The 21,582-nt window shown below is 38.4% G+C and overlaps 2 protein-coding genes, 1 long non-coding RNA gene and 1 pseudogene across 3 annotated transcripts; 3 read left to right on the forward strand and 1 right to left on the reverse strand.

Moving 5' to 3' along the window:
• The first annotated feature begins 3,521 nt into the window (after nt 1-3,521).
• LOC122081239 lies at nt 3,522-6,394 on the forward strand. Its single transcript, XR_006141046.1, has 3 exons — nt 3,522-3,653; nt 4,535-4,603; nt 6,134-6,394. It is a non-coding gene; the product is annotated as an uncharacterized LOC122081239 (long non-coding RNA).
• A 5,456-nt stretch (nt 6,395-11,850) lies between these two features.
• On the reverse strand, nt 11,851-13,814 carry LOC122082036 (annotated as a pseudogene).
• A 968-nt stretch (nt 13,815-14,782) lies between these two features.
• On the forward strand, nt 14,783-15,412 carry LOC122082037 (protein FAR1-RELATED SEQUENCE 5-like). The gene has a single exon (XM_042649539.1). It carries the CDS (start codon nt 14,783-14,785, stop codon nt 15,410-15,412), a length of 630 nt encoding a protein of 209 aa, XP_042505473.1.
• Nucleotides 15,413-15,470: 58 nt separating this feature from the next.
• On the forward strand, nt 15,471-16,652 carry LOC122082038 (protein FAR1-RELATED SEQUENCE 5-like). Its single transcript, XM_042649540.1, has one exon. It carries the CDS (start codon nt 15,471-15,473, stop codon nt 16,650-16,652), a length of 1,182 nt encoding a protein of 393 aa, XP_042505474.1.
• The last annotated feature ends 4,930 nt before the right edge of the window (nt 16,653-21,582 follow it).

Genomic DNA, 21,582 nt, shown 5'->3' on the forward strand with positions numbered 1-21,582 from the left:
ACTGTGCCTATGACACCTGTGCATACGTGGCAGCTTGAGATGCTTGGTGCCCCTCTTTTGATTATTTTGATATCGAACTGTTCATTGGTATTCTTTTGGCTTATCATATATAAGTTATGAATATTTGCAATAGAATGACTTGGTTATAGATATATACTATGATTAGATATTCCCCACTTTACCAAAAAAAAAAAAATTATGATGCGTTATGTTATACTCTGATTCCATTACAATTTATTTTGGTTCAATGTTGTGAGATTGTGAATGTTAAGGTACTGCTATCACAAATCCTGGTATAGGTGTAAAATGGGTAAGCGTCTTACTCACACCATGATATCTCATAATCGGGATCAGGGTGTGACAACGGTCCCCTCTAAGATTTATATTTTAGTGTTATTTTAATTAAGAACATTTCTTACATTTTAGTATTGTGGCTGTGTCATTCACTAAAAAATCTCAATTTTATTTAATTACTAAAATGACACTTTAATAGTTGTACAGAAACGATCAACAACTTTGCACCTCATATTGCATTACAAATACATTCATTTGTATTTGGTTACATAATTCAGATGATCATAATTGGGCCATTTGTTAACTGTATCTCCTAGGTGTTTCCATTAAACTATTCATCCTAGGGATTGTAACTTGTGTTTATCTCTTCCTTTGCATTTCAATTAGTGCATAATTAGTTCATTAAATTTTTTTGTAATTGAATGTTTTTCTTTAATTAAACCCTACCTTCATCCTCTCTCATTCTCTATCTTGCATACTTTCTCAATCTTCTAAATTTTCCCTTCCATTAATTTACTTTTGTTTTCTATCCTCTCCTAGCCGTCCAAGTCCCTCATATTATATATATATATATATATATATATATATTATTTTTCTTTTATTTCTCTCACACACAATTACAAGATAGGGTCTGAAATCTCCTATTTTCTCTCAAGAAGTCTTCTTTATTCTCAGTAAAGAAGCTTCTTAAGAGCATATAGTTTCTGTAAATCTCCCTAAATATTAGGAATTTACTTCCTTCTCCAATTTCCTTCTTTAATCAATTTTTCCATAGTTTATGCATGCTTCTAATTATTATTATTATTATTATTATTATTAGTAGTAGTAGTAGTAGTAGTAGTAGTTGTAGTAGTATTTAGTTTTTCTAAAACGTAGAGGGTCCTCCTTTTACTCAACCCTCTCTCTCTCTCTCTCTCTCTCTCTCTCTCTCTCTCTCTCTCTCTCTCTCTCTCACGCACACACACACACACACACATACATAATTTTTCCCTCTTCATTTATTTTATTTTTAAAATCCAAAATTGGTTTGAAGATGAGTTGCATATGCACACTCTCTCCCTCTCGGTTTCTCTCTGCTCTCTCCATTATCTTTGCTTCCTAGTTTTGAATCTCTCCCATTAAATATAAACCCTGAATTAGAAATGGGGAAGAATACCTACCTCTTGAAGAACACAAATCCTCTCTTCTAGCTTGGGCCCTTCACTCCTCCTTGCTCCTAGCTTCAAGCCTTCTTGATCTTCAATTTTAGCCCTTAGATCCATTCACAAACCATTGAAATGACTCTTTTTATCTAATTTTCTCCAAACGCTCTCAAGTTCTTCAAATCTTCTCCAAGACAAGAAAGGGAGAAGACCCTACCTTCCCTCTTTAAACCTTCCAGTCACCCTCCTTTCATTCGTATTAAACTCCACCTAAAACGTAAAACACTTTAATTCTATCCATCTCCCCATATGTGAAATTGAATTTTTTTGTTAGAAATGAAATTCAATAAAAGTTAAGACTTACCTTCTCACCTCATTGGTTTGTCTTAAATATTAGTGGAGAAGAAGCCAAAATAAATATTCACTTAGTTCATGGCTATTGAATGCAATTGATGAGGAAGAGTATAAATGGAAGAAATGAGAAGAGAGGGTGCATGCCATGGTCGGCAACAACCCTTACCCTATTCAACACCTTAGCACACATCATACACAAGCATACATCATACATCATATTTATTATATATATATAACACAACATATACTATGATGTACCTACCCCACCATGTGATACTAATTGTCTACACCTTAGCATTGTCATTAAGTCTGTTGGAAGAACTAGTGGGCACTAATTGGTTCTCTTTGCTGGCTTGTCCAGATGACCTTGTTGTATTTGCAACCCTACCACCTATTCCCTCTTCCCTCTTCCCTCTTCCCTCTGTTGTTCCTCTGACCTACCTGTACCCTCCTTCCTCTACAATGGCAGATGACTCCCCTGTCTTGGTCTCTACTCCTCGCCCCCTCCCTTCAGTCCCCTCATCCTTTGCCCTTATGCCTCTTCTCCCTCTTCCTTCTTCTTGCCCTTTGTCAGTTAGTATGAACTTATCCCCATCCATTTCATCTTACCCTTCCACCTCTTGCCAGCTAGTCCAACCTGAACAATTATTCATTCCACTCAACCAATTACTCCCAGTCCAACTTCTCTCCAAATTCTCTAAATTTCCACCGGATCATCCTCTTTATCCTGGGAATTTATATAACCTGGCCCACCCTTTCCTTCCTAACCCAAACCCTACTCCTTCTTCTTCTAGCCCACTCGAACCTTGTCCTTCCCCTTCCACTTTGACCTGAAACCCAAACCCGTCTCCTTCCTCACCTGCATCTCCCACTAACCTCCTGGTTCTAGACTCCTTCTCCACCATCAACCCACATTCATGCTCTCTGGTTTCGGACACCCCTAGGATGTTGTTGATAGTCTCCTCATCAGCTCAATTCTCCGCCTTGAAAGGCGCCTCCACCGCCCCACCACTCACTACCAGTGTCTCCATTTGCACTATTGCAGGCTTAGCTTCTGATGTCACCTCTGTCTGCCTCCCCCTGGACTCCGATGTTGCATCAGGAGTCGCCTATAACATTCCAAATCTCACATATTTATATTAGCTGTGAACAGGTAAGAGTAATAGGCAGGAGAGGCCAACATTAGCATGCCTGGCAACAGTAGAATGCCAAGAAGGGAAGAATGACCCAACATGCACCTGTGCCTTCGGCCAACAGTGTTGGAGGAATTAGCAAGAAAAGTGGGCCAACAGGTAGATATTAATCTTTAATAAGGGTTAATGATGATAAAGGATTAAACAGACTCAAGGGGGAACAAGTCTTGCTCAACTGGCTAGAGAGTCCTAAACATGACAGGCTGGCCTGTTGACTAGACAGAATAGCCAAATTTGATTGAAATGGGTCCCACTTTTGAAATTTGACATGTGGGCCTATTTTCATAAGTCTATTATGATAAAATAAGTTAAATAATAAAATTTATAAAATAAAAAATTATAATATATAATTAATTAATGTGTATTTATAATATGGAATAATTATAGTTTTACATATATCTATATATATATATATATATATATTATTATATCTATGATACTATAAGTTAGTTGAACATTCCAGTAAGGGTAGTGCGGTTATAAAAGGCCACCACCGACCAATTAGCCCCATTTCTTCTCACTTGGACAGCAAGAGAAAGAAAGGAGAAAGAAGAAGAAGAAGAGAAGAACGGAAGAGGAGAAGAGGAGAAGAGGAGAAGAGAAGAGTAGAGAGGGAGATCAAGGAAGAGATCAATCTACTCAGGTTGCTGTTGGAAAGTTCAGCAAATAGGTAAGGATATCTCGCCCATATGAACTTGTAACATGAGAAAATTTCAGAGATTGAAAGGGCTGTGATATGAGGAATAAAGGAAAATCTGGAAATTTCAACAACAAATCTGAATTTATAGAGTTTAATCTTTCTATTCTTTGATGGATTAATTGGAAGAAATATAAAGTTATGCAAATGGTTGTATGCACCATGGCCGATTGGGACTAAAATGTGAGAATTCTCACTTGAGTTCTTAAATTAGGAAAATATCCTTGAAATAAAATAAAATCCCATTTTTATTTACTGATTTAAGGTTCAAGAATGCACATGCAAGATGTTTAGAGGCTTGATCCTTCACTTGCAAAGTAAAATTAATGGTGGATTATATGCATGCTAACTCCATTTGAGGTTAGATCATCAAATTAGAGGCTCGATCATGCAAATCCCACCTTGATTCATGCTTTTGAGTGAAAATGAGTTTAAATTGAGGTTTAATCTGAATTTTTGCTGAATATGATATTTAAAATAAGAAATAAAAAATGGAATTTATGGATGGACTAAGAAAAGAGTTGAATTGAAGTAATATGACACTGTTATGGGAATAAAGTTCATGAATAGAGGGGATTTGACCAAAACAAAGGTGAAACCCAACAGAGAAACTGGCAGAATCAAATTTCTGCAGAAAATGGACAACCAGTGGGAGACATCAAGCCGGCCAGTTGATCCTAGAGTCTCTAACCGGTTAGGCTTCCAGAGACCAAATTGCCCTCAGTTTTTAGCAGTGATCTGTGGGCTTGAAAGGGTACTAGTAGAACCTATAAGGGAGATAGTAAATGACCCTATTAGGGAATGAATGAAGTTAAATTTATTTTAATAAATGTATGTATAATTTCTAATTTTAGGAGTTCCAAATTGCTGTGAGGGAGCCTATTCAGAACCAGGAGGAGAGATAACTGTTTCTGATTTTCGGGGTGAGTGGGTACCCCTAACCTTATTTCTTTTAGTGTGTTTATTAATTGTTGTTCATGCATTTATTGTTTGTGTATGTGCATATGCATTTATTTTGCAATTGTGTTATGATGGAAGTGATGGAAAGGAAATGTGGAAGGTAAGACAGGTGAGATGGGTCACGTACAGGTGCCTATGTTTGCATGTGTGATTTGGTTGATTGGTTGTGCATTATTTAGTATGTTGGGTTAGGTATCACAACCCTAAGTGCTACACCCCTTGTCCGTAGGGACATATGTGGCTGCTTGATCACTAGTGCACTTGAGTGGTACGACAGACTGTACTAGAGATGGATATGAGATAGGATACGACGTACTATATGCCTGGTGGATATTATTATACAAGGTTACCATTTAGGGCTTAGTCGGGGGATCGAGGCTCTTACCGGGACTGGCTAGCTCCTACCTACAACGAGCTTATATTCCTGAGGCCCAACGTATAGGGTAGGGAAGGCCACCTACATTGCGTAGCACTATACCCATAGGTAAAAATGTTAATCGGTTCGGTTTCAGTTTAAACGGTGCGGATCAGTTCGGTTCACATTTATTTGACTAAAACCATAACCGCACCATTTACTAAACGGTTCCACTTTCTGAAACCGTGACCATTTAGTAAACGATTTTGGTTTCCATGATTTCTAAATGGTGTCAGTTTCACGGTTTTAAACAGTTTCAGTTTCGGTTTATTCCATATGGTTTGTAAAACATTTCACAATCAGTTTGTTATAACTTGCAACCACCTCTAAATTGAAGATTATAAGCTTATCAAAAAATAATTGGCAACCACAAATAAGAGATTCTATATTAACGACGGTATGTCTTAATTTGATAATCTAGTGCTATTTCTTTGCATGGCCATTCTCAAACATTTAGAACTAATATCATACAACATCCAAATCCAGCCTTCTACAACATAAAATATTAAAATGACAGGTAGTTCAGCCAAAACACCCCACCTATGATAACATAATAACATAGTAATATAAGTTCATGATCTAAAGCCTAAACTTGAACTGAATTGTAATAAATCATACCAAAGCAGGATGGGCAATTAATTTAATTGTTAATTGTTATACGGATTACTGCCCCTTCTTTATTTAATTGTTATACGGATTAATCGGATCGGTTTAAACGGTTTTAAACTATTTCAATTTGGTTTGAAACCAACGGGTTCCGCGGTTAAAATCGACCGACCTGTTTAGCTAATCGGCTTGAAAGTTGAAATCATAACTGCACCATTTACTAAACGGTTTTGCGATTTCGATGTAAACGGATCGGTGCAGTTTTGGCAAACGGTTTCGGTTACAAATTCACATCCTTACCCATAAGTGATGAGACTTAGAAATGGACTACGGAGCAGTATAGTTAAATAAATGGAATCATGAGCATCATCTTTTTGTGTGTTGCATGCATTGCAAATGGTTGCATGTGATTGTCTACCCCACCCCTCACTAAACATTTTCAGTGCTCACCCCCCTTTCCTTTGATCTATAGATTACCAGTTCAGAGTATGATGCTATGGCTATAGATCAGTTGGCTTGTATTCAGGATGATGAATTTAGTCATGGGCCTGATTGCGAGTGTGATGATTGTGTTTATGGTGGACAACATTTTCTAAGAACTGATGTATATGATCATTCTATTGTGTATATATATGGATAGTTATGGAAACCAGTTTTTTATGGTTCAGACTACAACTGGGAGACTTGTTGATGGTTTGGACAAGTGGGAGAGAGGTTTGATGGTTTGGCAAGTGGGAGATATTTTGTGTATATATTCTAATATTTTGGATTATTGTAATATATATGGATTACTGTATATAATGTTGTGAATCATTGTACATAAGGTATCATGTACCACATAGAAGCACTAGGTGAATATGAACTTTTACTTAATTTTTTATTATCCACTGCAAACTCTGATAATTTTTAGTATATGTGGTTGTGGTGTTGTGGACACTCCTAGACATGCTAAATAAATTTATTCCTGACCATCTCATGCCATGTCTTCAAACCATCCCATTGGATGACGAGATCCTCTCTGTTGTCCTTCGCCACATGTCTAATAAAGCTCCTGGCCCTGATGGTTTCAGCATGGGTTTCTTTTCCACTTGTTGGCACATCATCCGTGATGATCTCATCTTTGCCATCCGTTGGTTCTTCCTTAATCCTTCCCAAAACTGTGGCATAAATCACTCCTTCCTTTATCTCATCCCCAAGAAGGATGGTGCCCAGTGCATATCGGATTTCAGACCCGTCTTCCTCTACAATCTTTTCTACAAATTCATTAATTCATTGCCAAAATCCTTGCTAATCGGATCCAAAAGGTTATCGACTCCCTTGTCAGTCTAAACCAATCTGCCTTTATTGCTGGAAGAAGCATCTCTGACAACATCATCCTTTGTCATGAGATCGTTAGAGGCTTCAATTGAAAATCCCACACTTCTGCTGCCCTCATGAAGATAGACATTGATAAGGCGTTTGATTATATCCTTTGGGATTTCCATCTCCAAAGTCCTTCTCCAAATGTCCTTCCCCCCTTCCTTTGTGCATTAGGTCCACACCTGTATCTCCACCCCCCGCTTCTCAGTCCTCATCAACGGGAGTCCTGCAGGCTATTTCTCCTCGGCAGTGGGCATTCTGCAAGGGTGCCCCCTCTCTCCCTTCCTCTTTTGCCTAGCTTTCGAAGTTCTTTTCCACTTAATCCAATCCTCCACTAACCATCACCTTATTTCTCCCATCCCTAAATGTAAAGCCCTTTCTCTAACCCACCTAGCTTTTGCTGACGATCTCATGATCCTCTCTATAGCTGACCCAACCTCCATCACCAACATCATGACCTCCCTTCACCTTTTCGAGTCCCTTTATGGTCTGAAAATCAACCTCCTCAAATCCAACCTCTTCCTATCGGGTGTCTCTGATGCACATTAAGCTCAGCTCCTTGACATCTCCAGTTTCTCCCTAGGATCCCTCCATATCTGGTACCTTGGTCTCCCCCTTATTTCCTCTCGTCTCTTCGCCCATCATTGTTCCCCCATCCTTGATTCCATCAGGAAATGACTTCACTTGTGGAAAGGAAAGCTTCTCTCATATGCTGATCGCCTTGTCCTCATCCAATCCATCCTCCAATCCCTCTACCTATACTGGTCTGGTATCTTCTCACTTCCTACTTCCACTTGCAAGGCCATAGACTCTCTTCTCTGCTTCTTCCTTTGGAAAGGATCCGATGCCACCAGATTCTTCCACCCCATGAGCTGATCTAATATATATCATCCCAAGGCAGAAGGAGGCTTGGGCCTGTGTAAAATCAAGGATGTCAACTCTACTGCTATCCTCAAGCTCATTTGGAAGATCGTCTCCAAGCAGCATAGCATCTGGGTCTCTTGGATTTACTCCGCCCCTCTTAAAAATGACTCCCTTTGGACTGTCACCCTTTCTCCTTATGCATCGTAGATCTGGCATTGTGTCCTTAATTCCACACCTCTTACTCTTATTGCCATTTCCTGTGATATTGGTAATGGCTCCTCCACCTTGCTTTGGCTGGACCCCTGGCACCCTGCTAGCATCTTTCTCCCCTAGTCTCTCCTATAATCATCTCCTCTTCTGGTTCAATTCACTCCACCACTGTGGCCTCCATCCTTTCCCCTAATGGTTGGTCCCCTCCTTGTCTCCCTCCCTCCCTCCAATACCCCCTGGTCACAAAGGATTACAAGATTCTGTTAATTGGATGCCCTCCTCCTCGGGCTTATTCTCCTCCGCCTCTGCTTGAAACTTCATCCGCTTCAAAGACCCTCTTATTCCCTATTGAAAAATCATCTAGTTTAAAGGGCACATCCCTCGCCGTAGCTTTACCACCTGACGAGCCCTCTCCTACTGCCTCCCTACACATGCTTTCCTCAACTATTGCCATATCCAGATCTCCATCTCCTGTTGTTTGTGCTGGAATGGTATTGAAGATGTTGACCATCTTTTCTTCTCTTGCCCCTTTTTTGCCTTCATTTGGAAGAAGGTCCTCTGCTCTTGTTGGCCTTCCCCCGACCCATCCTCTCCCTCTCCCGGGAATGGATTTGGATTGACATGACCTTCGGTGGCTCCACCATATGTGACACAATCAGGAAGCTCACTTTTTACGCCACCATCAATCACATTCGGATGAAATGTAATCTTCATAGATGGACCCCAACTCCCATTCCTTCGAATGGATTTGGAAAGCCATCTATTTTGATGTTACTTTCAAACTCAGATCTCTCCGTCTCCTCCCGGTTCGTGACACCCCAAGGAACATGCTTATTATTGTCTTTTGGGCCTCCCTGCCACTACTATCCCCCTCCCCAATTGATGTATCCCTTGGCTAGCTTGTTTGGGGTTTACTCCTTTTTGGCCTCCCTCCTTCCTCTTGTATATTCTCCTCCTTGGTAATGAATTATTTATTTATCCAATAAAAAAGAAGGGCTAAAATTCCCCTGAGTGAGATTTCAACCACTGTTACCCTCTGAGCAACCTTGGAAAGATCAAAATACCCTTGTAGTGAACACCAACCATAGCCATTGCCTCCTTAAGCACCTGGAAAGGATCAAAATGCCCTTGATATAAGCTAAACGCATGACTATACCACACCATACATCTCATTTATCATCTCATGTATGCATCATGTATTGGCCATGCATGTATGCCATCACAACCATCATACCATGCATGCACCCATCATCATATCATCATGCCATGCATTCTCATGCATACACCTATGGATGCATATCAACACCATGACATGCCATTGACCACCTCATGCCATTATAGCATTGTTCACATCATTAACATCATACAATGGAGTTACAGTGGAGTCCACAAGTGAAATGAACTTCTTAGGGAAATTTCTTCGAACACTTGCCCTTCAAACACTTCTAGTGTTTCCCTCATCCGAAATTAGATTGATGCAAAGGTGTGTTGGAAAGATGACTTGATACTCTACATATCTTTAGAACATGCCACCTTTCAAATATGCCATTTAGCCTACAAAATTGTCTCCAATATTGACCCATCTGCCTAGTCATTGTCTGACCTCCCCAGACATTACCAACTAAGCATATAAGCCTTGGAATCATTGATATGCTATCCTTGAATGCCATATCAGTGCTTGCTCTACCCTAGTAGTTGTCTAACACAACCGACACTACTCAATCATTACCATAACTTATCAAACACTACCAGCTCACCCAGAAGCTCTACCGAGTCACTCTAAACACTACCAACACTACTTATCTCTGCTAGCACTGCCATGCTACTGCCCCTTTTATGTTGCCATCTATGCAACTGTCCAGCTGTACACATCACTACCATAGCTATGTCACTGATGGCTGCTCTGTGTGAATGTGTTAACCATGACTTTGTTGACAACAATGACAACACCTGCACTACTGTGACAACCTCAAATGCCATTGGACCAACAAAGTTATTTAAAAACATTGTGTTATTTTGGATTGTCTAATCTCTACAAACCTCTCATTGCAAGGGTCCTCTCAAAACATAACAAATTTAATTTGAATCATTCCCTTATTTCATAGAATCGAAAGGAGAGGAGAGGAAGAGTAGCTGTTAATTTACCTTCGCTTGTAAGTTGTTGAGGGTAAGAGTTGTAGGTCTTGCAGGTTGCCAACGAGTTCCAAGGCCTCATGAATAAAGGTGGATGAGGATACTTGAGAGGAAGGAATAAAAAATGGGATGTTCAAAAAGTTAAGGATTCAAATAAGGGTTGAGTAGGTTGAGGTTTTAATAATATCATCAAAAGTGGGATGGCTATAATTTTTTTCTTTTTTTTAAGAGAGAAAAACCTCATTAAGTAGAGAAATTGAATTACATCAGTGTCCGACCTGAAATTATAAAATTGAGATCCTTTTACTCTGACCATATGTGCTATCCTACGCATTACTAGTACCACTTTTGTTATTGGGCCTGAAACAAAAAATAGTGCTAGATAATAGGGGATGGTTGTATTTGTGGAGACAATAGGGGATGTGCATGTAATTGAGTCATAGTACAATGGAGGTCTGAGTAATTTACCAAGAAAAAAACCCTAAGATCACCGTTTTTCTTTTTTCTATTTTTTAGTGAAGGGTGAAGATTGATATTTATCAAATTTTTTTTTTTAGGAAGAAAGAAACTTAAAATACTGCATGACCCCTACACCCAAACGGATGAAATGATTACCCCACCAATCATGAAAACCACAAATCCTACCCCATGTTGATGCTTCAACTAATGCTCCCATTTGACCCCACGCTGGTGTATGCCACGCTGCCTTCTAGGAACCTACTCTTGTTTTTTTTGGTTGGGCGAGTGGTAGCAGCACGTACGTGTTGCAATCTTATTTTCACTTTCTTTAATATATAAACCGTCCATTTAATAAGAATGAATCTAAACCATCAAATAATTTTTTATATTGTAACCGGTTCCAGTTTTTAGGGTGAAAAAATCAGATTATTCTTATATTTAACCTGCTGTGAAGGTCACGGAATGGTGAGCGTAACTACCCCAACTTCTTCCCTTCCAAATAATAAGGAAGAGTGGAATACTGACAGTTGGTCTCTCTCTCTCTCTCTCTCTCTCTCGCTCTCTCTGCAACCTTTTTTTTGTCTCTCCATCAATGGTTTCTCTCTAGAACTGGCCTCTTTTATGTAGATGATCCGTCTCCATCTCGCTAATTTTTTTAATTTCACAACACAATGCAGTTCACACAAATTGGGTCAAAGCAATCCATGGAAACAAAATATAGAACATAGAAATCAGGTATTTACCTTCACTTGTTCTGAACTTACTTCTACAAAGTCTGAATTTCAATTTTTTTATTTATTTATGGTGTACGTAATTAAAGAATGGAATCAAACCTCCCGGCCTGCTCCTTATTCCCGTCTTTCTCGTCTCCAATCTTTTTCTAAATACTACAGGAAACACCTTGGTATCAATAATAATAGAAAATCAGAACAGAAAAAGTTCAAAGACTTTGTAATGGCACCAACAGTGCGTGCTGCTACCACTCGCCCTTTGGGCCAACGAGATATAGATATAACTGGTGAGATACAACTCTCACTGGTGAGATTTTTATCTCACTGGTGAGATTTTTATCTCACTGGTGAGATTTTTATCTCACTGGTGAGATTTTTATCTCACTGGCGAGATACAGATATCATCGGTGAGACTCTGTGATGCAGTCCTAGACTATAACTGTCTGCCCTCTTGGAAGGATTGTGGAGTCCCTTCAAGCAAGGCATTGCGAGATGATATTATTGGCCGGTAATGAGATTCCCCAGTTTCCTTCAGGGAGTTGTTTGCTATGGCATTGCTTATCTTTATCTATTCAGAGAATAGGCCTGTACCACTACTGTCAATGGAAGCCTTTCATTTTTTGCAGCATGCACGCAAGCATCCATGGACAGCTTCTGACAGTCCCTGCCGGCAGAGCCTCTTTCTCTCATGTTCAGAGAGTGTTGGATGAGCCTGTGAGTTTATAAATAGAAATAAAATCCAATCAGAGAGAGAGAGAGAGAGAGAGAGAGAGAGAGAGAGAGATAAATGAACTTATCTGCCTATATATTGTGTGTATTTACATATATGTATGGTCATAATATGACTACCGGTTCTTCACATGAATTAGTATCTGCTACCAAGAGCCCTATTCAATGAAATAGTAATGATAAGAGTACTATAATTTTTTGAATTATGTTCTATCCAAATTATGGCATTGGTTTTCTATCATGTCAGCTTTTTTGTTTTGTAATTCTTCTGCTGTATACAAATCATTGCAATTGTTTTCCATCAGGTTAATTTGTTCGTTACGTCACTGATATCTGATATTGATGAATTCATGTTTATCATATGTTAATTTCATCATCAAATATTAATCAACTTACATAGGAGCAGAAAGGCTAAACCTTTGTAACAGGAGATAAGGAACTCAAGACTTGAATTACCTGAAGGTACATCCAAGAGAAAAAAGCAAACTGTGCAGAAAAAGCAAAACCTTGAATTACCTTTAGATATGAATCAACTGCACGATAAAGTCCATCATCACAAGTTCTTGGTGATTCGGGTAAGGCCTCTGCTAGGACCTCGAACTTTGTCAAGGAAAGGTTTCTGTCTCTGGCAACTTCCAACCACCAATATGGAGGAACCTGTTGATTCGTATTGGGGCTTGATTCTTTCATCTCATTCCAGCTTGGACTAGAGACCTTTGTGGGTCTTCCTGTATAAGCCCACCCGATACCTCTTGGGTTGGCACAAGCCTTCCAAGCAATAGATTCGCTGCACGTATGTACTATCTAAAGGTTTTCTGCCCATGGAGAGAGTGGCTCACAACTCTTCAACACTAGAATGGAGTCACTCCATGAAGACAAGACCACATAACTCAGAAAGGCTTCAGTTTTGAATATCAGTTTTCCTTCTTCAAAGTCCTCTGTCATCTCAAGATACTCTGCAGCACATCTAAGGCCTGAGATATTTGTAGCTTCGAGATAAACTGCAATTCCTTAACAGAATTTTGCAGCAAGCTCAAATGCATCAGCTCCACCTGGAAGATCATCCATTATTATCTTGTTCAGGTCTGCATCCCGCGAATCATATATGATCCTGTTCATCCTTCCACTCATAGAAAGCAGGGGATACTTCCAATAGGAAGGGGGAAAAATTATAAACCCAAAAACGGAATCCATATATTTTACCAATTTTAAATTATAAAAATCCCCATCAGTTCATCTCCAATTTCAAATTATAAACAATTATAAACAAACCTATCATTTAATCTATGATCTCAATTTCAGAAGCTTGGAAAAGTGTCTTGAGAGCAGAGAATCAATTACCTTGTGTAAGTGGAAACTAATATCTCCAATATGTACTAGAATGTCACTTGGAATATCAGTAGCAACATACCTATTTACAGAACAACACCATCTTGATTTAGGAACTTACAACCTCAAATCTTAGTATTGATTTCACAAGTAAAAACTAAATAAAAATGGATTTTTTTTTGTTACTCTGTTCTCTAAAAAATTGCATGTATCTATTCTATGTATTAATTAAAACTAATGGTAGTCTTTGAGTGCAACTTTAGAGAAGATAGATTTAAGAGAACTAACTCAATTCCCTCTTATACCTAACTTTATATTTTGTGAATGATGTGAAGACATTTGACTAACATTTTACTTGGTATATCAAGCTAAATGGTAAAAGAATGTTGTAGTTACACACAATTAGGGGTTATATAGGGTCCATAAAAACACACAATGGGAACAGTAGCAAAATAGACTTGGTTATAAATGGACAAAAACTTACATGCTACTGTTCTCTATGGAACTTTTTTTTCCTAACTGTAAATAAGGTCCTTTTGTTGCTACTATTTTTTGATTTTTTTTCATTTTTAGTTAGATCATTGGCTGTCTACACAAGCTTGCTTTAGTTCTTTGTTAAATCCTTGTCTTTTAACTTCTCAGGTTATTTTTCTTCACATCTCTTGCTCTCTTTCTAGATGCATCCATCTCTCTTCATATCTTCCGTTTTGTACCACTGGTTTAGTGTTCAGCAGCTCAGCAGAATAGGGCTCTACCAATATCCCGATTGAAGAAGTGGTTTTATTTCATTCTACAAGTAAGCATTACCTCCTTTAAAAAAGTTTATATTATCTTTCGTTCCTGAGTTGATTATTTGTTAAAATTGAATTTTTATTTTTCTGTTCAACCTCTGTTTTGAATTGAAACTTCATGATATAACTGAAAGTTAAGGTGTATGATATAGGTAGAAAATGTGAGTTGTTTGATAAAAAAAAAAAGTAGTGGTGTTGGTGCAAGGGATGGTTATAGCTATTATTTTTTTTAGCGAAGATTAGCATTGTTCAATTACTATGAAACAAATTTCTTTAATAACCAAACTAGTTGTTAAATTATTAAGCTTATGAATTTACAAAATTAATTATTGCGATTTTTTCAGTATTAAATGATTTGGTCATATTTATTACAGGTTTCTGCAGTATAACTCATTTTTTTGGGAAATGGAAAGGAATTGGTTAGATGAGCAGTCATTAGCAGGTCATGTTCCTTTATCGAGTGGTACTACTCGTGTTTCAGATGCATATAAAGTATTTGATTTGGAAAACAATTGAATGGACCAGAATACAATTGGGCAGAGTGACGAATTGATTGTTGGGAGGGAGGACCATAGCACATCCAACGAAGAAGAAAATGATGTGCATGATGACAATTCTAGTCCCGAAGAGGAAGAAAATAGTTTTGTTCAAAGTGATGAAAATGGGGGTGACAGCATATCTTCTAGGTCTACTGATGAGGAGGTTACCAACGATGAAGCCATCAATTTGGGCTTCGAAGGGGATGATCAGATCCCACTTTCAAGAACTTCCATTAATGAATTGGAACCATTTGTTGGCAAGGAATTCAAGACTGAGGATGATGCATATAACCACTATAACAACTATGCAAGGCAAATGGGTTTTTCAGTACGAAAATTTAGGGTGGAGCGCTCAAAAGTTGATAATCATATCCTTGCTAGGTCATTTGTTTGTGCAAACCAAGGTGAAAAATGGTGTAATGATAAGCGGCGGAGGGGATTGAATTATACACCTCGTGCAACAAAGAAAACCAAATGTGAAGCCGTGATGAGGATCAAGTCCAGGAATGGAAAATGGGTGGTGGATCTTTGTGAAACAGAGCACAACCATCCAATAGTGAATCCGAATGATGTATTTAGACTTCGCTCACACCAGAAAAGTTACTAGAAGTACAATGCAACTACTGGAACACCTACAGAGGTGTGGGGTAAGACAATCACTAATAATGATAATTCTAAAAGAGTTGGCCGGTGGAGAGCAACATGTTGGTATAACTGAGGACCGTTGCAGGAATATGTTTAAGACCAAGCGTAGAAAGTCTATAGGGGTTGACTGTCAACAAGCCATCAATTATTTAGATAGAAAGCATGCTACAGATGCGGGGTTCTTTTATGCAATCCGTGTCAACGAGGAGCAACAGTTGACAGGGATTTTTTGGATAGATAGTCGTGCACGAGAACAATATAAGAAGTTTAGTGATGTAATTGTGTTTGACACAACTTACAATAAAAATAAGTACAAGTTTCCATTTGCTCCATTTACTGGTGCTAACCATCACATGCAGTGTATATTGTTCGGTTGTGGCTTGATAGCCGATAAAACGAAGGATTCATTCATATGGCTTTTTCAGACATGGCTTCAAGCAATGCACAACATTCATCCAAAGGCAATATTCACTGACGAAGATCCAGGGATAATGAGTACTATCCAGCATGTATTTCCATCTACTGTCCATCGGCTATGTGGATGGCATTTGGAGAAGCATAGGATCATTCACATGAGGCCTTTATTTAAGAAATATACAGATTTGAAAGTAGTATATAAGAGCTGCATTAATGATTCAAAATCACCATTTGAATTTGAGACGAGATGGCTTAGTATGATTCAGAGGTATAATTTAAAGGAGCATAAGTGGTTGAGGAGGCAATACAAAATACGCATGCATTGGGTGTCATGTTATTTTGTTGATACTTTTTTTGCCGGTATGAGCACGACACAAAGAGCGGAATCAATGAACAATTACTTTAAAGGTTTCTTCACACCTTCCACCCCAATTAATGAATTTGTGACACAATATGAAGAGGCTATTAAGAAAATACGGGAAAAAGAAGCTAAGGCAGACTTTGGTTGCATCACCTCAACTCCTTCTTGTCGTACATCCCATAATATTGAGAAGCAAGCCGCAAATGTTTATACGGCAAAGGTGTTCAGGGTTTTCACGGAGGAGTGGTATGCATGTTTTGGTCTTGGGCTTAGGCAGTGTGATTGGGAAATCTCAGTTAAGAGGTACGAGGTGTTTTTGTTGGATAGGGATCAAGAGAATAACGTGAACTATGTGCTAGACAACCAAGAGGCCGAAATTACCACTTGTGATTGCAAGATGTTCGAGCAGAAAGGCTTACTCTAGGGGCATATATTTAAAGTGTATGTGAAAACTGATAGATCCCAGATTCCCCAACAATATGTTTTGCCTAGATGGTCAAAATCTGCCCTATATGATAGTAGTGGGAGTGGACATGTTGAGGGCTTATCTGAAGAACAACCCCTACCTGTGTGGAAACTTCATGACATTGCTAACCGGATAGCCACTAAAGGATCTCTTTCCCAAGAGAGATTTGATGTTGCACTAAAAGTTTTGAGTGAAGGTTTAGAGGAGGTGTTGAAATTGGAACCAGCTGTTGGGTCTTTTACTTTCAATTTGGGATCACATTGCGGCATTGACGTATCTTTGAATCAGGACTATCCTTCTGCCATGGATCCGAGACAGTGCTCTACAACGAGAGGGAGGCTTAAAAATTCTTGTATGAGGTCAGTCACGGAGAATATTTCTAACAGAAGGGCTTATCATTGCTCAGGTTGCAATGGTATAGGGCATAACGTGACTAGGTGTAGTTGGGTGAGAGTCTTTATCTTTCTTCATCACATGTTATTGTTAAATAATTATAGTAGTTTTTCAATTTCTTATTTGTCACTAACATTGAAAAAAAATTCTCCTCTAAATCTGTTAGGTTAATGCAAATACCAAGGTTGCAAATACCCAGTTGCTCAATCAACCAATGCAAATAGATTTGAATAGTAATACTTTGTTTTTGCCCTTCTTTTTTATTTCTTTTAATTATATTGAGATGCCATATCTTAGTATCATAACAAGTCGTTGACTCTTTTGTAGATCCTCCCAATATTGAATGGTACCACACGAGTCAATCTGCATAGACCATTTACTAAGGTAATGCACATAATGTTGTTTTCTTGTTCTTTTATCTCATTAGTGGCTGACTCTAAAGATGTCCCATTTCTATTGTTCTGGTCTGCTTAAAAGATTGCATATACAACAAATTCTTGTTGCATTTCGAGTGGTGGTGGTGGTACTAGGTAGCCAATGGTATCCTTTCCCCTCCTCTCATTTTAGATTCCATTTTTCTTTCATCTTTACATTTTCTCTGCAAGTTGAGTACCTGATTAATGTATTCCAAACATTACTTCAACAAGGATACATTCAAACCCATAGCCTAGAAAATCCAGAAATGTAGTGGTTCGTTTATATAGGAGGGATTGATTTGTAGAGTTCAGAAGACTTTGAGACCCTCAGGTTGAATTCCATTGAATGCCTAGGGTGGTCCAAGCACTCCAAACCTGCTGAAATTAGAAACTATTATATCTATCTATTATGTACTGGTTAATGATATGAGTACTGCACATTGATTTCCATTGACATTTTACTTGAATATATTTGCTGTTTAGTTTTCTTTTACTTAATTTTAGCCAAGTAATTAGCAGTTTACATAACATGAACATGAACATGAAACAGCAGTAAAACTTGGGAGGGAGAGGAGGTGGTGGCATGTACGTGAGGACTGCACCAGATAGGATATTGGAGAAGGTGACAGAGAGCGTAAAGGGTGCAGAGGAGGCATGTGCTGGTGAACCAACAAGCAGGGAGTGTGCAGCGGTGTGGGATGAGGTGGAAGAGGTGAGTGCAGCAGCCATCTTTGGTAGACAAAAAAAGAAGAAAACCGACCCACTGGAGGCCTACTGCAAGGACAACCCCGCTACTGATGAATGCCTTACCTATGAGGATTGAGGCCCTCTTGGCCTTATCTCTTCTTCTTCCAGTTATTAATTCATAATCTACTTGAAAGTGCAAAATTCAATTATTCTGTAAAATTTTGTATTTGATTTTTGTCCAACTCCAAGGTACTTCGATGGATTTCCATATTACTTCATAGTAAAAATATTAACTAGGATTTGGGATTCCCACAAATAGGAGTTGAACACCAGAACAAGGGTCTGAACAGTGGATGTGGTAACTCCCTCCCTAACTCAAACCAGTCAATCAGCTCTTTTACTTACTGATGAATCTAGGAGACAGCACTGAGTTTAACAGTTTACTATTTAGGGCACAATGGGTTCACTTAGTTGGCCACTCCGTTACTGTTCATATTCTACTTAGACTCAACTCTTATAGTCTACACCTGATTGAAGCTTGAATTTTCATCACTGGCCATGAATATTTTGATCAATCTTGAAGAAATTTTCTATTTTGGGAAAGAATTCTTGTTATTTTGTATGGACTGGAAGAAGACACAATCAATTAATGTTATTAGGACTAGCAGGGTCCAATGAGTCAACCTACACATTATCCATTTATCTTGTGGGTCAGCAAATCCAATTTATGGCCACTCATGGCCATGGGTTCTTAAACCTAGCACAACCTGCAAATGAGAAGTGCACATCTTTTTCATCCTTGAAAAGATAAAATAGTTATTGTCGAACAAAGATTGCATGTCATCAATCCATGATCCATCATATAGTCTCTTGAAATCTAACATTTTTAGATTGTAGGTGAATCTTTAGCTCAAAAATGGAAGAGCACCTGGGACTTTTCCTAGGGTATGATGGTTCGAATCCATCAAGATTCTTGGAATTATACAGCTTGGTTGTGTGGTTGGTAAGTATATTTTGGTTTTATTATTGTGCTCATCCTTTATTTCTATGTATGTTTTCCACAATGATGTGTTTGGTTCTTGCAGCCAATGTTTTCATAGGGTCAGTTTGTTGAATTGATACTGTACAATTAACTTTGTTCTAGGTGTAGAACCCTGCTATAATTTAAACTTAGCATCAATTTGTGGTCGCAAGCATAATTTGAAATTATACTGTATATCAAATATGTGGTGTGCTTAAATACAAATTAGTTTTCTTGGCTTTCAATTTATAATAAGACCATAACAAGTATTATGATATATAGACATTCATTCTTCCCAATGAATTCCACCGTAGTATATCTAATTGACCTGAGCTGTCATAATATATTAAGTGTTTCATTCTTGGTTCCTCTGACTTCTGCTATATGAGGTTATTTCACTCAATATGTAGCCCATAATTTTTAGAGTCAATAGAAAACAAGTAACAGCTTTCATATGAGAATGCCTAGCGGTAAGGTTCTCGAAACCGCATTACTGGTTGGGTTTGTTAAAGTTGTTCCCCACTCCTCTCCCCACATTTTTTTAAAATTTATCCAAGCCTTTCTTTCTTTATCATTTTCTCTTTTTTAATTATGATACTAAGGAGAGATGTGTGAAGTTTTTCACTATTGGTCTCTACTTTTATCTCTTGTTACTGTCTGTGTTTGTCACTAGTTCAATATGATATATTTTCTGAAGTTCCTTGATTCAATTACAGCTGGACTAAGTGTCAAAAAGGTAGCGAACTTTGAATTCTTGAGAGTTGATGAACAGGTAGCCCTACCAGCGGTCAAGCTAGAACATTGAGCAATATCTGGCCTATTCTTCATTGAATGCCTCTGTAGTTTCAAACTAGATGTCTTTGTTAAAGTCCTTAATGGTTTCAAAATAGTTGTCTTTGTTAGAGTCCTTGCCGGTTTATGACCAGAAGCAGATGAAGGTTTTATATGACTAAATTTTTTTTCATTTGGACTCTTGGTAGGACTAGTTTGAGAACCTTGGGTGCTTACCTGTGATTGCTCCTGCCTTGCATCGGAACTGCTTGTGGGCTTCATATAATTGGGCAAGAAATATGTAGTCATGAGGCATTGGTGCCCTGGAGTAACAGCAGCACTGGATATATTGCCAGGTGATCCGTCACCAAATCTAAATGTCTAAGTGAGTCTTAATTTGTGAAATATGTTGAAAGTTAAAGCTATGGAATGTATGACATGGCTTTTCGATGTTCATATGTTATTTGTGTTAATATTACCTTTTTTTGGTTGCAGATAATTCTATATTGAAAACAATTGGTGGAAGTTTGATAGATGATGGTTGGGAGTTGGTTGGCTTGTCTAATGATGTTAGAACTGTTGTTTTAGTTGGACGTACAACCAATAGAATTCTTGGAAGGAAGGCTTTCAAGTCAATGAGAAATCCTGCTGGAATTACAAGCACTTGTGAACTACAAAGAACTGCAATGAGTGATGGCCAAGTCATCAATGTTATTGACACTCCTGGTGGTTATATTTTGGTTTAATATGGCAACAATGTTGATTTTTTTTTTTATAACTATTTTCTTTTTTAAACATAGAATATAAATCAATTGCTCGGTGAACATTCATATGGAGATTAGGCAGGAGAAGTAAAGAAACATGAAATTCAACTTCTTATGATATGTTTTAAAGTGCAAAACCTTACTGGTTGGGTTGCTGTTCATCAAGTTGTGGATCCATGCTGGGTATATTAAATTACATTACCTAATGCTATTTGTCATCTGTTATGGCCTTAAATAGAGGATCATAAAACAGGATTTGTTTGGCCAACCCCATTTAGTTGTGACAAGGCTCAGTTGGGTTGAGTTTATGATGATATTTATGACCTTTAATCATTTTTGTTTTTATTTCATGGGAAGGTGAGAAGTACTATTAGGAGTCTTTAACTGTCAAATAGAAGTTACAATCTAAAACAGGGGGGTGGAAGGCGTGCAGTGAGGACTCTAACAAAGACACCCAGTCTCAAAGGAGGAGCAGAGTTAAAGAAGCAGATTAAGAGGTAAAGATCGATCAAGCTCATGGGTTTGGAGACCTTAGAACTGAAATAATGGAACAGACAAACTAGCTGGTTTCAAACTAGCTGTCTTTGTTGAAGTTTTTACTGCTTTGCGATCAGAAGCAGGGCATGGCTTTGTATTGCTAGGAAAGGGACTATTCCAAGCAGAATTCCCTCCGCTTGGGGTTGAAGTGGGACACATATGATATGAATTCCTTCCACTTGGGCAAGGACTCAGGCTCTGGCAATAGGAATTCCTTCCACTCAGACTAGAACTTGAGCTTTTCCAATGGTGACTCCTTCCACTCGAGCTAGGACTCGGGCTGGTGCAGAGGGAAATCC

This window comes from Macadamia integrifolia, chromosome 6, assembly GCF_013358625.1.
Source record: "Macadamia integrifolia cultivar HAES 741 chromosome 6, SCU_Mint_v3, whole genome shotgun sequence".
NCBI classification, from domain to species: Eukaryota; Viridiplantae; Streptophyta; class Magnoliopsida; order Proteales; family Proteaceae; genus Macadamia; species Macadamia integrifolia.